Source organism: Podarcis raffonei, chromosome W (genome assembly GCF_027172205.1).
Source record: "Podarcis raffonei isolate rPodRaf1 chromosome W, rPodRaf1.pri, whole genome shotgun sequence".
Lineage (NCBI taxonomy): Eukaryota > Metazoa > Chordata > Lepidosauria > Squamata > Lacertidae > Podarcis > Podarcis raffonei.
In genome coordinates, this window is record NC_070620.1 from 21218217 (window position 1) to 21231517 (window position 13301).

At 44.5% G+C, this 13301-nt stretch overlaps 1 protein-coding gene across 1 annotated transcript in view; it reads left to right on the top strand.

Annotated features, from left to right (window-relative positions):
- Positions 1-13301, top strand: part of LOC128405989 (ensconsin-like) — a 168548-nt gene that overhangs the window by 128769 nt on the left and 26478 nt on the right. Inside the window, exons 12-13 of the mRNA XM_053373042.1 lie at positions 1693-1820; positions 5831-6023. Coding sequence (XP_053229017.1) covers positions 1693-1820; positions 5831-6023 — 321 coding nt within the window. The remainder of the gene's footprint in view (positions 1-1692; positions 1821-5830; positions 6024-13301) is intronic.

Sequence of the window (13301 nt, forward strand, 5' to 3'; positions counted from 1 at the left end):
CATCAGACCAACACAGCTACCTACCTGAATCTTATATTTTTCTGTTGGTTTACTCAGTCTTTTTCAATTACTAATATCTGTTCAAACTGAAGAGCTAACATACTTAACAAGAAAGTTCTTACAGGGCTGGAGGGAGATCTAATAATAATAATAATAATAATAATAATAATAATAATAATAATAATACAGTGGTACCTCAGGTTACATACGCTTCAGGTTACAGACTCCGCTAACCCAGAAATATTACCTCGGGTTAAGAACTTTGCTACAGGATGAGAACAGAAATTGTGCAGCGGCGGCACAGCGGCAGCAGGAGGCCCCATTAGCTAAATTGGTGCTTCAGGTTAAGAACAGTTTCAGGTTAAGAACAGACCTCCAGAACGAATTAAGTTCTTAACCCGAGGTACCACTGTAATAATACAGTGGTACCTTTGGTTGCGGACAGGGATCCATTCCGGAGCTCTGGTCAGATCCCAAAGTTTTTGCAACTGAAGGTGTCTGTTCTGCACAGGTGCACAGTGTGGTAGAGCACTTTTGCGCAGGCGCACACTGCGAAACCCAGGAAAATGCTTCCACGTTTGCCATGTGCGTATCCCGAAGGATACGTAACCAGAGGTGCGCGTAAGTAGAGCTACCACTTTAATAATGATGATGTTAATAATAATAATAATAATAATAATAATAATAATAATAATACTTTTTAATAATAATGATGATGATGATGTATTATTTATACCCCACCCATCTGGCTGGGTTTCCCCAGCCACTTTGGGAGGCTCCTAAGAGCAGTGTGTCTTTCAGGTAGCGTATTTGAAGTCCAATACTATCATCATCTATGAATTGAACTTAGAAATCCTTCTGTTCCATGTGTTTGGGCAGGCTTCCTCAACCTCAGCCCTCCAGATGTTTTGAGACTACAATTCCCATCATCTCCGACCACTGCTTCTGCTAGCTAGGGATCATGGTAGTTGTAGGCCAAAAACATCTGTAGGGTCGAGGTTGAGGAAGCCTGTGTTTGGGAGATCAGGTAGGCCCTTTGGCCAGAGCTCGGAACACCTAAAGCAGCTTCACACGTCCTCTATTCAGTTGCAGAATTGTCCGAATTGTCATTGTATTTTAATATTCTGCTGGAAGTGGCCCAGAGTGGCTGGGGAAGCCCAGCTAGATGGGTGGAGTATACATAACAAATTATTGTTATTATTAATAAAAATATGAAAGTTTTATTTATATTTATTTTATTAAAAGATGGCCCAAAAAGAACTCCCTTAAGAGAATTAAGTATTTTTGTCTTAAGACAGTCTTTAAAACAGGCTTCCTCAACCTTGGCCCGCCAGATGTTTTGAGACTACAATTCCCATCATCCCTGACCACTGGTCCTGCTAGCTAGGGATCATGGGAGTTGTAGGCCCAAAATATTGGGAGGGCTGAGGTTGAGGAAGCCTGCTTTAAAAGAATCTTTCCCCCCAATTTTTTTAAAAATAATTCCAGTAGCACCTTAAAGACCAACTAAGTATAAGCTTTCTAGGTATATTATCATTATCATTATCATTATCATTATCATTATCATTATCATTATCATTATCATTGGGTAATGTTACAATACAAATTGCTTGTTGCTTTTCTCATTTCCTTATGTCCTGCATGCCTTTTAGAAAGCGGCAGCTTACCAGTATGTGTCTGTTCTTCCTGCAGAAATCAGAACCCACAAAGCAGCCCTTATCTACTGGGAGACGCACTCCGTTGCCATCTTTGCCCGGTCCCAGGCGGTCTCCCTCTCCTGCCAGTGTGGTTAAACGCACTCCGTCTCCAATGGCAATCAGGTTTCTATTCAGCTCCTCTTCAAAACTCTTACTCTAGAGTAAAACCAGCTTGGTCCTCCCTGCCACCCTTGGTTGGTCTCCTCTTTGTCCAGAAAGGGACAATTGCGTTTGAGCTGCCTGCAGACTGTCTCACCAGAGCATGCTCTGATAATCTCCTGCTTGGACTACTGCAACGCGATCTATGTGGGGCTACCTTTGAAGGTGACCCAGAAACTGCAATTAATCCAGAATCACACAGGACCTTCACCGCCTTCACTGGTTCTGAATTAAAAGAGAGGTAGAGTTGGGTATCATCCGCGTATTGATGAACCCCCAGCCCAACCCTCCTGATGATCTCTCCCAGCGGCTTCATATAGATGTTAAAAAGCATGGGGGAAGAGGCACCCCACAAGTGAGAGCCCAGGGGTCCCCCCACACCACTTTCTGGACACGGCCCAGTAGTTCTTAAGGCTATTGAAATATACAATAATTTTCTAAGCTCTGTTGATCCTTATAATTTCCATGAGTAAAGATTTCTGAGCAAATTTCCTCGTATTTCACTGTTGTAAAAAAGTGCTGTAAGGGGTAGTAGACCTGGACCTATTTAAATGCAGCCTTAACCCCGGAGTCAGAACTTCCCATATTTTCTCAAGACTTAGGAGCTAAGGAGTTTCCTGCCCCAGAATATACTGTATTTTTCCATGTACAGTCATACCTCCGGTTAAATGTGCTTCAGGTTGAGCGTTTTCGGGTTGCGCTCCACGGCAACCCAGAAGTAACAGAGCATGTTACTTCCGGGTTTCGCCGCTCGCGCATGCGCAGATGCTCAAAATGACGTCATGCGTGGAAGCGGCAAATTGCGACGCGCAGATATCGGGTTGCGTTCACTTCAGGATGCGAATGGGGCTCCGGAACAGATCCCATTCGCATCCAGAGGTACCACTGTATAAGACTATATTTCCCCCCCAAATTTCTTTTCTTTTCTTTTTTTTTTAACTAATCTTTTTATTGATATTTTGGAAACGACATCAAACAATACAAAAAAGAAAAAAGACTGAAAAGAAAAAAAGCAAACAAACAAACAAACAACAACAACAAACAACGCCTATAAACATAAAACAAACAAACCAACATAACATCACTCAATTGACTTCCTTCCATCTCAGTTTAGGCAAAATAAACTCATCGCTTATCTGCAGATTGTATTATATCAGCTCTTTACATCGCAGGTTTTAGATTCCGCCCACTGTGATTTTGGTAATACCTAGATTGATTTCAATGTAACTTACAAATTTACTCCAGTCGTTCGTAAACTTAACGATTTTTTGATGCCTAATTTTTTGTGACATTCTAGCTAATTCTATATACTCATATAATTTCATTTGCCATTCTCTAATGGTGGGGATATTGGAAGTTTTCCAGTTTTGCGCTAACAAAATCCTGGCGGCCACCATTGCATATTGAAAGAATGTTTGGTCTTCATTTTTGATCTCCTCTCCGATCATACCTAAAAGGAACGCTTCAGGTTTTTTGGGGAAGGTGTATTTCAGTATTCTTTTTAATTCATCGTAAATTTGTCCCCAAAATCTTTTCACTTCGTCACAGGTCCACCACATGTGAAAGAAATTACCCTCTTTAGTTTTACATTTCCAGCATGTGCTGTCTCCGGTCTTATACATCTTCCCCAGTTTTGCCGGGGTGATGTACCAACGATACATCATTTTCTCCATGTTTTCTCGGAGAGCAGCACATGCTGTGAACTTCATACCTTTCTTCCAAAGTTTTACCCATCTGTCAAACTCCAGATTATATCCAAGGTCTCTGGCCCATTTGACCATGACTCCTTTCACCTCTTCATCTTTAGTATCCCAGTCTAACAGTTGGTTATACATTTTGGATAAAAGTTTAGTATTACTTTCTAAGATTTCCACCTGGTACCTGGACTTTTTTTCACTCATTCCTATTTTTTTATGATCGTACCATAACGCATTAATTTGGTGAAATTGTATCCATCCAGTTAATTTATCCTTTAGCTCTTCGTACGGTCTAATTTTCCACCCTCTTTCTGATTTAACTAGGAGATCTTCGTATGTCCATCTTTCACATTCCAGATTTAACTTTTTTGTTGTTAAGATATCAATTGGTGAAAGCCACCAAGGGGTGTCTCTTTCAATCAGCTTTTTGTTCCTGTTCCAAACTTCTAATAACGAGCCTCTAATGATATGATTAGAGAAGCCTCTGTGGATCTTTCCTTTATCATGCCACAAATAAGCATGCCAGCCGAATCTAATGTTAAATCCCTCTAGATCCAACAAATCCGTGTTTTTTAAAATGGCCCATTCTTTTATCCAACAAAGACAAGCGGCCTCATAATAAAGTTTTAAGTTCGGAACTGCAAAACCCCCTCTTTCTCTTAGATCCGTGAGGAGTTTGAATTTAATTCTTGCCCTTTTCCCTTGCCATATAAATTTAGCTAAAGTTCTTTGCCAATTCTTAAAACATGCCGTACCTCTAATTACCGGGATATTCTGGAATAAAAACAGTAGTCTCGGAAGAATGCTCATCTTAATCGCGGCCATCCTTCCTGTCCAGGACAATTTTAACCTATTCCAAGTATCTAAGTCTTTCTTAATTTCTCTCCAGACCTTAGTGTAGTTATCCTCCACTAAATTTATATTTTTCGGGGAGATCCATATTCCCAGGTATTTTACCCTTTTCACCACTTTAATACCTGTTTTTAGTTCTAGCTGGTTTTTTACATCTTCGGCCAAATTTTTTGTTAAGATCTTAGTTTTTATTTTATTTAACTTAAACCCAGACAATTTACCGAATTCCTCTAATAACTCCAGGGCATTACTGGCACTTTCTATTGGGTCCTCTAAAGACAATACCAAATCATCGGCGTAAGCCTTTAATTTATATTCTTTTTCTCCAATTCTTATACCTCTTATTTTTGGTGTTTTCCTTATTTTATTTGCGATTATTTCCAAAACCATAATAAATAAAAGGGGTGACAACGGGCACCCCTGTCTCGTGCCCTTTGCAATTGTAAAAGAATTAGTGAGATTATTGTTAATTATCAGTTTGGCCCTTTGGCTTGAGTATATTGCTTTAATACCTTCCAAAAATGGTCCTTCTATTCCTACTGTTTTCATACATTGTATTAAAAACCTCCAAGAAACATTATCGAAAGCCTTTTCGGCATCGATAAAAATCATCGCCGCAGGAATGTCGGTCCTAAGATCCAAGTACTCAATAATGTCCAGTATATGCCGAACGTTATCTTTTAATTGCCTGTTAGGGAGGAATCCCGCTTGATCTTTATGAATAGATTTTGTTAAGTATTTCCTGAGTCTGTTCGCCAAAATATCTGCGAAGATTTTGTAATCGCAGTTAAGTAACGATATCGGCCTGTAGTTACTTACGTCCATCTTTTCAGCATCCGCTTTTGGTATTAATGTGATGTGTGCCTCTCTCCATGAATCTGGAATCTTCCCTCCTTGTAGAACATCATTAATCACTTCACTAAGCACCGGAGCAAGATATTCCCTTAAAACCTTATAATACTTTGCTGACAGTCCATCCGGTCCGGGTGCTTTTCCGGGTTTCATCTTCTTAATAGCCTCATTAATCTCTTCCATTGTAATCTTCTTGTTTAATTGAGCTCTTTCTTCATCAGTTAAATATTCCCCTCTATACTCTTCCAAGTATTTTCCTATTTCTACATTATCTTCCTCTCCTTTTTCATACAACTTTTCATAGAATTGGAGAAACTTTTTTTTTATTTCATCTGGATCTTCTATTATCATATCTCCCGATTTTATTCTATTAATCACATTTTGCTTTTTCCTTTCCCCCCCCAAATTTCTTAAGTTTAAAATTGGGGGTTGTCTTATACATGGAATGTTGCCATTATTTATTTCTTCATTTTGGGCTCCAAAAATAGGGGTCGTCTTATACACAGGAAAATACGGTGGCTGTACATGTTTCTGTGCAGTCCAGTTCTCTGATTGATCCCTTTTTCTCATCAGGCAAAAGTCTCATCCAAGTTCACCCAAAAGACAGTGGCCACCATCTCCTGTTTTGGTCTCCAATCCAGCGCCAATCCAGCGTCCGTCCATCACCCCGAACATCATTAACGTTGCCAAAAAGCAAAGTGACCTAGCGTGTCTACCAAAGGAGAGGGTGGAGGATCCCGAGGGTCAGGATCCTGGCTCGGCGGCCGTTCTGCTAGGCCGTCTCCTGCTAGGTTGGCAGGAGCTGGGGCAGAGCGAAGGGAGCTCAGCCCATCGCTGGGATTTGAACCACCAACCTTCCAATTGGCAAGCCCAAGAGGCTCAGGGGTTAGACCACAGCGCCACCCCCATCTCTATAGGAAGCATAGCAGGTGATGTATAATTGGCTTTTGTTTCATCAGAATGAGTAATTAAACACAAAGATGGCTTGACTTCTTACTGACTTGCCTCTGCATATCTTCTTGCCAGCAGCCAACAGTCTCAGGGCTTTAGATCATGGGTAGGCAAACTAAGGCCCTGGGGCCAGATCCAGCCCAATCGCCTTCTAAATCCGGCCCACAAGGCTCAATTTGAAAATCAATTAGCAAATATACAGGGTATATTAGTTAAGTCTTTATTTCCCATGTCTGATGCCTTTGGAACTGTGCTAAGTTGGCACTTCTGAAGCTTGTGGTTCTACTAATAACAAGGGGAAAAAATGGATTTCTCAGGTGTTGTGACCTCTGACTGAGGAAGAGAGTGGTGTAAGTTCCCCTGAAAAGTTGGTTTCATTGTGTGCACAGTTGCTTAGGGGACAAAGAGTCACTTTTGGTCCCCCCGAGGGAAACTTAAAACAATGCGGAATGAATGCCTCAATTGTCTCCCCTCCTTGCCCCTGTGCATAAGGAGCACATCCTCTACCCCTCTGAGCAGGATGGACACACCCTCTGTCACCTCTCAAAAAAGAGACATTTCGGAGATGTCTTGGGCATTTGTCTCCCTGGAGAAGGACTTAGGGGCTACCTTAGCAGAAAAAGGAGTTTGACCCAGGCACTTGGTGGAGGCATCTGTCTCTACCAACAGCCACAGGTGAGTGGGTTGCTTGGCTGCTACATTTGATGTCAAATGCACATGATTTGGAAGCATGATTCTCCTGGAGGGCTTCCCTCCAGGTTAATGCTTTAGGCTGATTGTCGTACGACTAATCCCTCTTGCGCAAGTCTTAATCGTTCGTCTCTCCCCGCCCCTTAGCTATTATGTAGAGCACGCTCAATGTTACATCAGGCACATCCAACAGGTAGATCACGGGGTGTTCCTGGCCGATCTCTGGTCTCCTCCCCCCCCCGTTGTTGTTTTTTAAAGCTCTGAAGGAATGGGTTTCTGTGCAGTCAGTTTAAAACTGACTCAACCCCCCCCTTTTCTTGTTTCTCCAAGAGAGCACTCTAAAATGCATAAAACTTGAGCTGTTGAGCAAATGCATAACAAGGACACAGCTGTATAAACAAACTCTCTCCTTTATCAGTCATGGCAAGGGATGACCCTGACTGTACCAGTAGAACAGAGAAGACACGCCTGTGCCTTATCTTATGTCCTGACCACAAAAGACGCACACACCTAAGTCCGGGAAGAACACCAGAGCGTGTTCTCGGAGATGACGACCTCTTCCTCCAAGATAAGAGTAGGAAGAAAAAGATCCTTTTATGGTCAGAAGTACAGGAAAGAATACCCTTTTATGGTTAAGAATACCAGAGCAAGAACATATGTGATGTCAACCTACGTACATAGGCTGACGTGGTTGGATTCCTGGGGAAGGAGGGAGAGGGTGCCTGGAGGATATATATACTGCATGTAATCTCTGATTTCTTTGGACTTGCTGTGGACTCACCACGCAAGTACCTTCTGCTATCCGGAGAGCAGAATAAACTCTTTCTTTGAACCAACCTCGGTGTCATTTGACTTCCTTCCTCCTGTACCGGAGCAACGCAGACCCAATTGGTGAACTCCAATAAGGCTACAGCTCCACTACTGCTTCCTAAAAAAAAGCTCAATCGCTCTGGCCTCTGGTTTCCTAAGAAAAGCTGAACAACCTTGCCTTCCTAAAAAGCTCAACAATTTTGCCTTTCCCAAGAAAGCTCAGCGACTTTTGCTTCCTTGCAAAAAAGTGGGCCATCCGATTAAGTTCCACTGTCGGACTGGGGATTCAGGACCCTCTACTGTGTTTTATGTTTTATGGGACGCGGGTGGCGCTGTGGGTAAAAGCCTCAGCGCCTAGGGCTTGCCGATCGAAAGGTCGGCGGTTCGAATCCCCGCGGCGGGGTGCGCTCCCGTTGTTCGGTCCCAGCGCCTGCCAACCTAGCAGTTCGAAAGCACCCCCGGGTGCAAGTAGATAAATAGGGACTGCTTACTAGCGGGAAGGTAAACGGCGTTCCGTGTGCAGCTCTGGCTCGCCAGAGCAGCGATGTCACGCTGGCCACGTGACCCGGAAGTGTCTCCGGACAGCGCTGGCCCCCGGCCTCTTGAGTGAGATGGGCGCACAACCCTAGAGTCTGTCAAGACTGGCCCGTACGGGCAGGGGTACCTTTACCTTTACCTTTTACTGTGTTTTATATAATCAGCTTTTGATTATGTTCTGTGCATATCACAATGCTCCTTCAGTTCCATTCATTCATATATTCCATTTCATTTATTCATATATTCTGTTTCATTAATTCATATATTCTGTTTCATTCATTCATGTTTCATTCATTCATATATTCCGTTCCATTTATTCATTTGCTTCTGGAAAAAAACCTCCTCAACTTTGGCCCACCCAACGACAACCGATCGATCCCTGCCAGTTTTCATACAATGTGAGTAGATTGCAGTCTACTGAGAGTTGGATGTCCCTCTTAGTCTAGTGCAAGTCTCAATGGTTCGTCTTCCCCTCCTCCTCGCTATTACATAGAGCATGCTAAATGTTACGTGTCCACTTGCTCCGTTTGACAATATTTCACTGTAGCCTTTTCCGTTTCGATCGGGGTCTGCGTTGCTCCCAGGGGGAGGGAGGAAAGAGCCAAAACGACACCGGGGTTGGTAAAGAGAATGAGGTTTTTATTCTCTGCTTTCCGGAATAGCAGAAAAGCCACTGCGTGGTCAGCCACAGCAAGCACAAAAGAAACAGGAATTTCATTCAGTATATATCCCCTCCAGACACCTCCCCCCCCCTTCCCAGGAATCCAAACCTCATAGCTCATACTCGTAAGTTGACATCCTTGAGCATCCTTGAGCAGGAACAGATCCTTGAGCAGGAACAGGAACAGTTCCTGTGTGCTAATCTTGGTTCAAGGAGAAGGTTACTGTGGGGTGCCCCTGGCGCCATCTCTGGGGGTGCAGGCTGATTGACAGGCCTGTCAGGCAAGGCTTGTGGTCAGGATGTTTACAGCCTATAAGATAAGGCCTGGATCTTCCATTCCCCTTTCACCCGGAATTGACAAGGCCATACATCATTAAGCCTCCATGGATTGATAAGGGAGACGGCTATGTTTGTTAATGCACTTCAGCTAATAGACTGTTGAGGAAAGAATTTCTAAAGAATTTGGGGGCTTATTGGGCCTGGGGCCTGTTTTAGGTAATTCTGTGTTCAGGCTTGGGTAGCCTGTCCCTTCATCACGTTTTGAGCAAATACACCCCTGGCTTCAGACACGCATGTTTTCCTTGCAGAGCCGCCGGCCTCCTACACCTTCCTACCTGAGTTGCCACCCTCCATCTTCGGCCCCTCGTCTCTGTGGGATGTGAAACACAAGAGCAGTCAAGTACAACATTCCTGGAGTGAACATGTTTAGACATGGGGAGGGATGTTTGTCCAGCCAGCAGGTAAACTTCCTGTTTCCCTCTGGGCTGGGACAGACTTCCTCTACATGTGACTAGAGGTGGGTGTGGCCTCACCTGTGCAGGTACTGACAAAAGCACAGGGCAGGGCAGCCATCTCTCTCTCTTTCACCACATGCATCGAAGAAGCAACATCTACTGAGTGAAAGATGCCCTCTTGGCTCCCAGCCAAGAGAGGACAAAGGGACTATCTTCTTAAGAGATAGATTCCAAGTGTATGTTACTTCATTAAGCTGAGTCTGCCTTCTGGGATCTGATTGTGAACAGAATGTGAGTAAACTCTTTTTATACTTTTGTAAAAGACTGTCGTCTCTTCTATTTTATGAGGGAATAAGGGGAAATTACCAGAATAGTTACAGGGACGCGGGTGGCGCTGTGGGTAAAAGCCTCAGCACCTAGGCTTGCCGATCGAAAGGTCGGCGGTTCGAATCCTCGCGGCGGGGTGCGCTCCCGTTGCTCGGTCCCAGCGCCTGCCAACCTAGCAGTTCGAAAGCACCCCCAGGTGCAAGTAGATAAATAGGGACCGCTTACTGGCGGGAAGGTAAATGGCGTTTCTGTGTGCTGCGCTGGCTCGCCAGATGCAGCTTTGTCACGCTGGCCACGTGACCCGGAAGTGTCTTCGGACAGCGCTGGCCCCCGGCCTCTTAAGTGAGATGGGCGCACAACCCTAGAGTCTGTCAAGACTGGCCCGTACGGGCAGGGGTACCTTTACCTTTACCTTACCAGAATAGTTATTATAGAGGCTTTCGCGAGCCTGAACAAACGCTGCTGTTGCAAACTTAAAATAAAAGGGAATGTTTTACTCTGCTGAAATTGGGGAACTTGTTAACACAAGTTGGATAAGGATATAATCAGACAAAATATCCTCTCCTGCATCCCTGAACATTCCCACAGTCTCCTGCCGCCTCACCTTTCTGCCCTCAGGATTTCCAGCCCGCCTCCTCTGTTGCAAGGAAGATCCTTTTCAGATACGATCCGATGTCCCGGATCCGTGCTCCCTCTCACTCCTTGGGCAACTCTTCTACTACCCCTTTCCACGCCAATTTAATGGATGGCGCCTGTTCCCCAAGCATGCTCCCTCCGCCTCAAGACCTTGGGGAAGACCAGGGAGCTAAGGGTGGTTTCCTGCGCAACTTTGCTCTGGAGACTTCATGGCAGGGAGATGGGGCGGCTGTCAGCCCTCTCTAGTTCTTTAATTTCCCATCCCCTCAGAGGATCGACCCGGGCTACATTTATACCTCCCGTTCCACTATCAGTAGGAGGTTGCCAAATAACCAGCCAGTGACTATGGCAATGGACAACTTCCAAACCATGTGGTGCAGCGTTGACAACATCAGCCAGGAGCTCCAGGTGCTGAACACCCACCTAACCGATCTCTCACACTACTTTAGCACACTGCCTCATCCTAGCGACGCTTCTCAGAATGGCCCCGAATATTATGGCTGAAGAGACCGAGATCGCCCAACCTTTCTAGATCAGGCCTTGTGTGCTTGGACCCATGTCAGACCTTGACTGGGAGGCACAAATGCACATTTCTTGTCAGGGAACAGCTCTTCCCCCTTATGCACCCATAGCTGTGAACAGCCAGGGAAGAGACCGTGGCGGCCTTGTGTTAGGTACTAGGTACTAGGCTGCGATCGTGTGACTTGGGGGAATGCTTGGAACCACCAGATTAATATGTCTACTTTACTCAATTTGATACTTCTATTGCCATACCACTTTGAATCAAAAAGCAATGCTGGAAGTTGTCTCCAGTGGTGTACGTGTGCAACTTTTGGCAGTAAAAAGTGTCTCTTCAAATGCACAGAGCAGTCTTCTTTTATTTTAGCCGTGTCTCAGCAAGTGCCATGCATATTAAAACACTGGCAGTCCTTCCAAACAATATCTTGAGAATTTAGAACAGTAGCCCTGTCCATGATAATAGTCCAACCGTATTTTTCCGTGTATAAGAGAAGGGTTTTTTACCAAAAAAATAGCTTTAAAATTGAGGGCTCGTCTTATATACGGGTAGTGCTGAGGGGTGTTTTCTTAATTTGGAATACCCCAAAATAGGGGGCATCTTATACATGGGGGCGTCTTATAGACGGGAAAATACTCTGTATTGTGTTACATGTTCTATAGGATAAGGGTCGGTGGGTTGATCTGCATGGGTTCTGCATTATTCAGACTTGAGAGGAAGAAACTTTTGAGCCCAGGAGCAACTAAGAGTTCTACAAGTCTCTCAGTTGCTTTGCCGTCTTACATTCATAAAGAATGGTGAAAGTTAAACTAGGGGTTGGGAACTAAATTGGTTCTCGGACACCAGAAAGAGTTGGGATGGCAGGGAGGACATAGATAGGAAATAAAATAAAGATTTTGCTGCAGGGGGTGTGGGGTTCTGGAATGAGTTGTCCCTCTCACTTCCATTCCCTGCAGAAAATGGACCTTCATAGTCGGTCCAATGTAACAGTCTATGTTCCCTATAGTTATAGTTGTTCTGAAGTCATGGAGACAAGCTCCTAAAAGCATGGGGAGGCAAACTAAGGTCCGGGGGCCAGATGTGGCCCAATCGCCTTCTCAATCCAGCCCATGGACGGTCCGGGAATCAGCGTGTTTTGACATGAGTAGAATGTGTCCTTTTATTGAAAATGCATCTCTGGGTTATTTGTGGGGCATAGGAATTCGTTCAGCCCCCCACAAGGTCTGAGGGACAGTGGGCTGGCCCCCTGCTGAAAAAGTTTGCTGACCCTTGCCTAAAAGGCAAAGATGCATGTAGACTGCTATAGATGAAGAGAGACTTTCCTCTTCCTTCTGCCAGTTTATGAAGAGTTCCGACTTACACTTTCACGGGCTTTTTCCTCATACAAACCTTTGCCTCTTCAGTTGGGAGCCTCCAGGCACCATACATTTCTGTCTATAAGACGCCCCCTTGTATTAGACCCCCCCTCTATTTTGGGGACTTAGTTTTAAGAAAATGAGGGGAGATGGCCCAAAGTTGTTGAGCTTCTCCCCCCATGCAGCTACGGGCAGGAAACTCCCTATCTAGGGAGTGTGTCCCGCGCAGCAGCATTGGGGGAAGTTACGTTCCTGTCAACTGACGGGTGGGTGCGCCGCTTCCCCCCTCCCCCATGCCACTATCCATGTATTGGACGACCCCCATTTTTGGACACAATTTTTGAGTCAAAAAACCTTGTCTAACACACGGAAAAATACGGTCATACGAAAGAGAGACTGAGTGGTATTTCCCCTCCTTCCAAAAAGTTGTCTTCTTAAAAGCTGGCATTGCAACATGGTTCACAGGCCTCCCGGATCCTGTTCGTTGATGCCAGCACTTCAGCATGCCTTTGCTTCTTGTGCTTGGCTTTGTGTTTGATTTTTAAATGACCATCTTTCCTTTCCAAGCGATCGGCTCAGGTGATCTTGCTCTGCTTCAGGGAAAGGTGTGTGTGGTTTTTTCATGGTCATCCGTATGTTGTTGGACTCCATCCACAATACACAAAACACAACAGGCTGAATGATAATCACTCTGAAAATTTTACTGGTTATTTCCTATCACAAAGGTCTAGTCTACTATGTGCAACCTACACAGTTCATATGCACGGTGTATATAACCTAGGGGCTAATTCCAATATTAATACATTTTTTCTTTTCATGTCTTTTC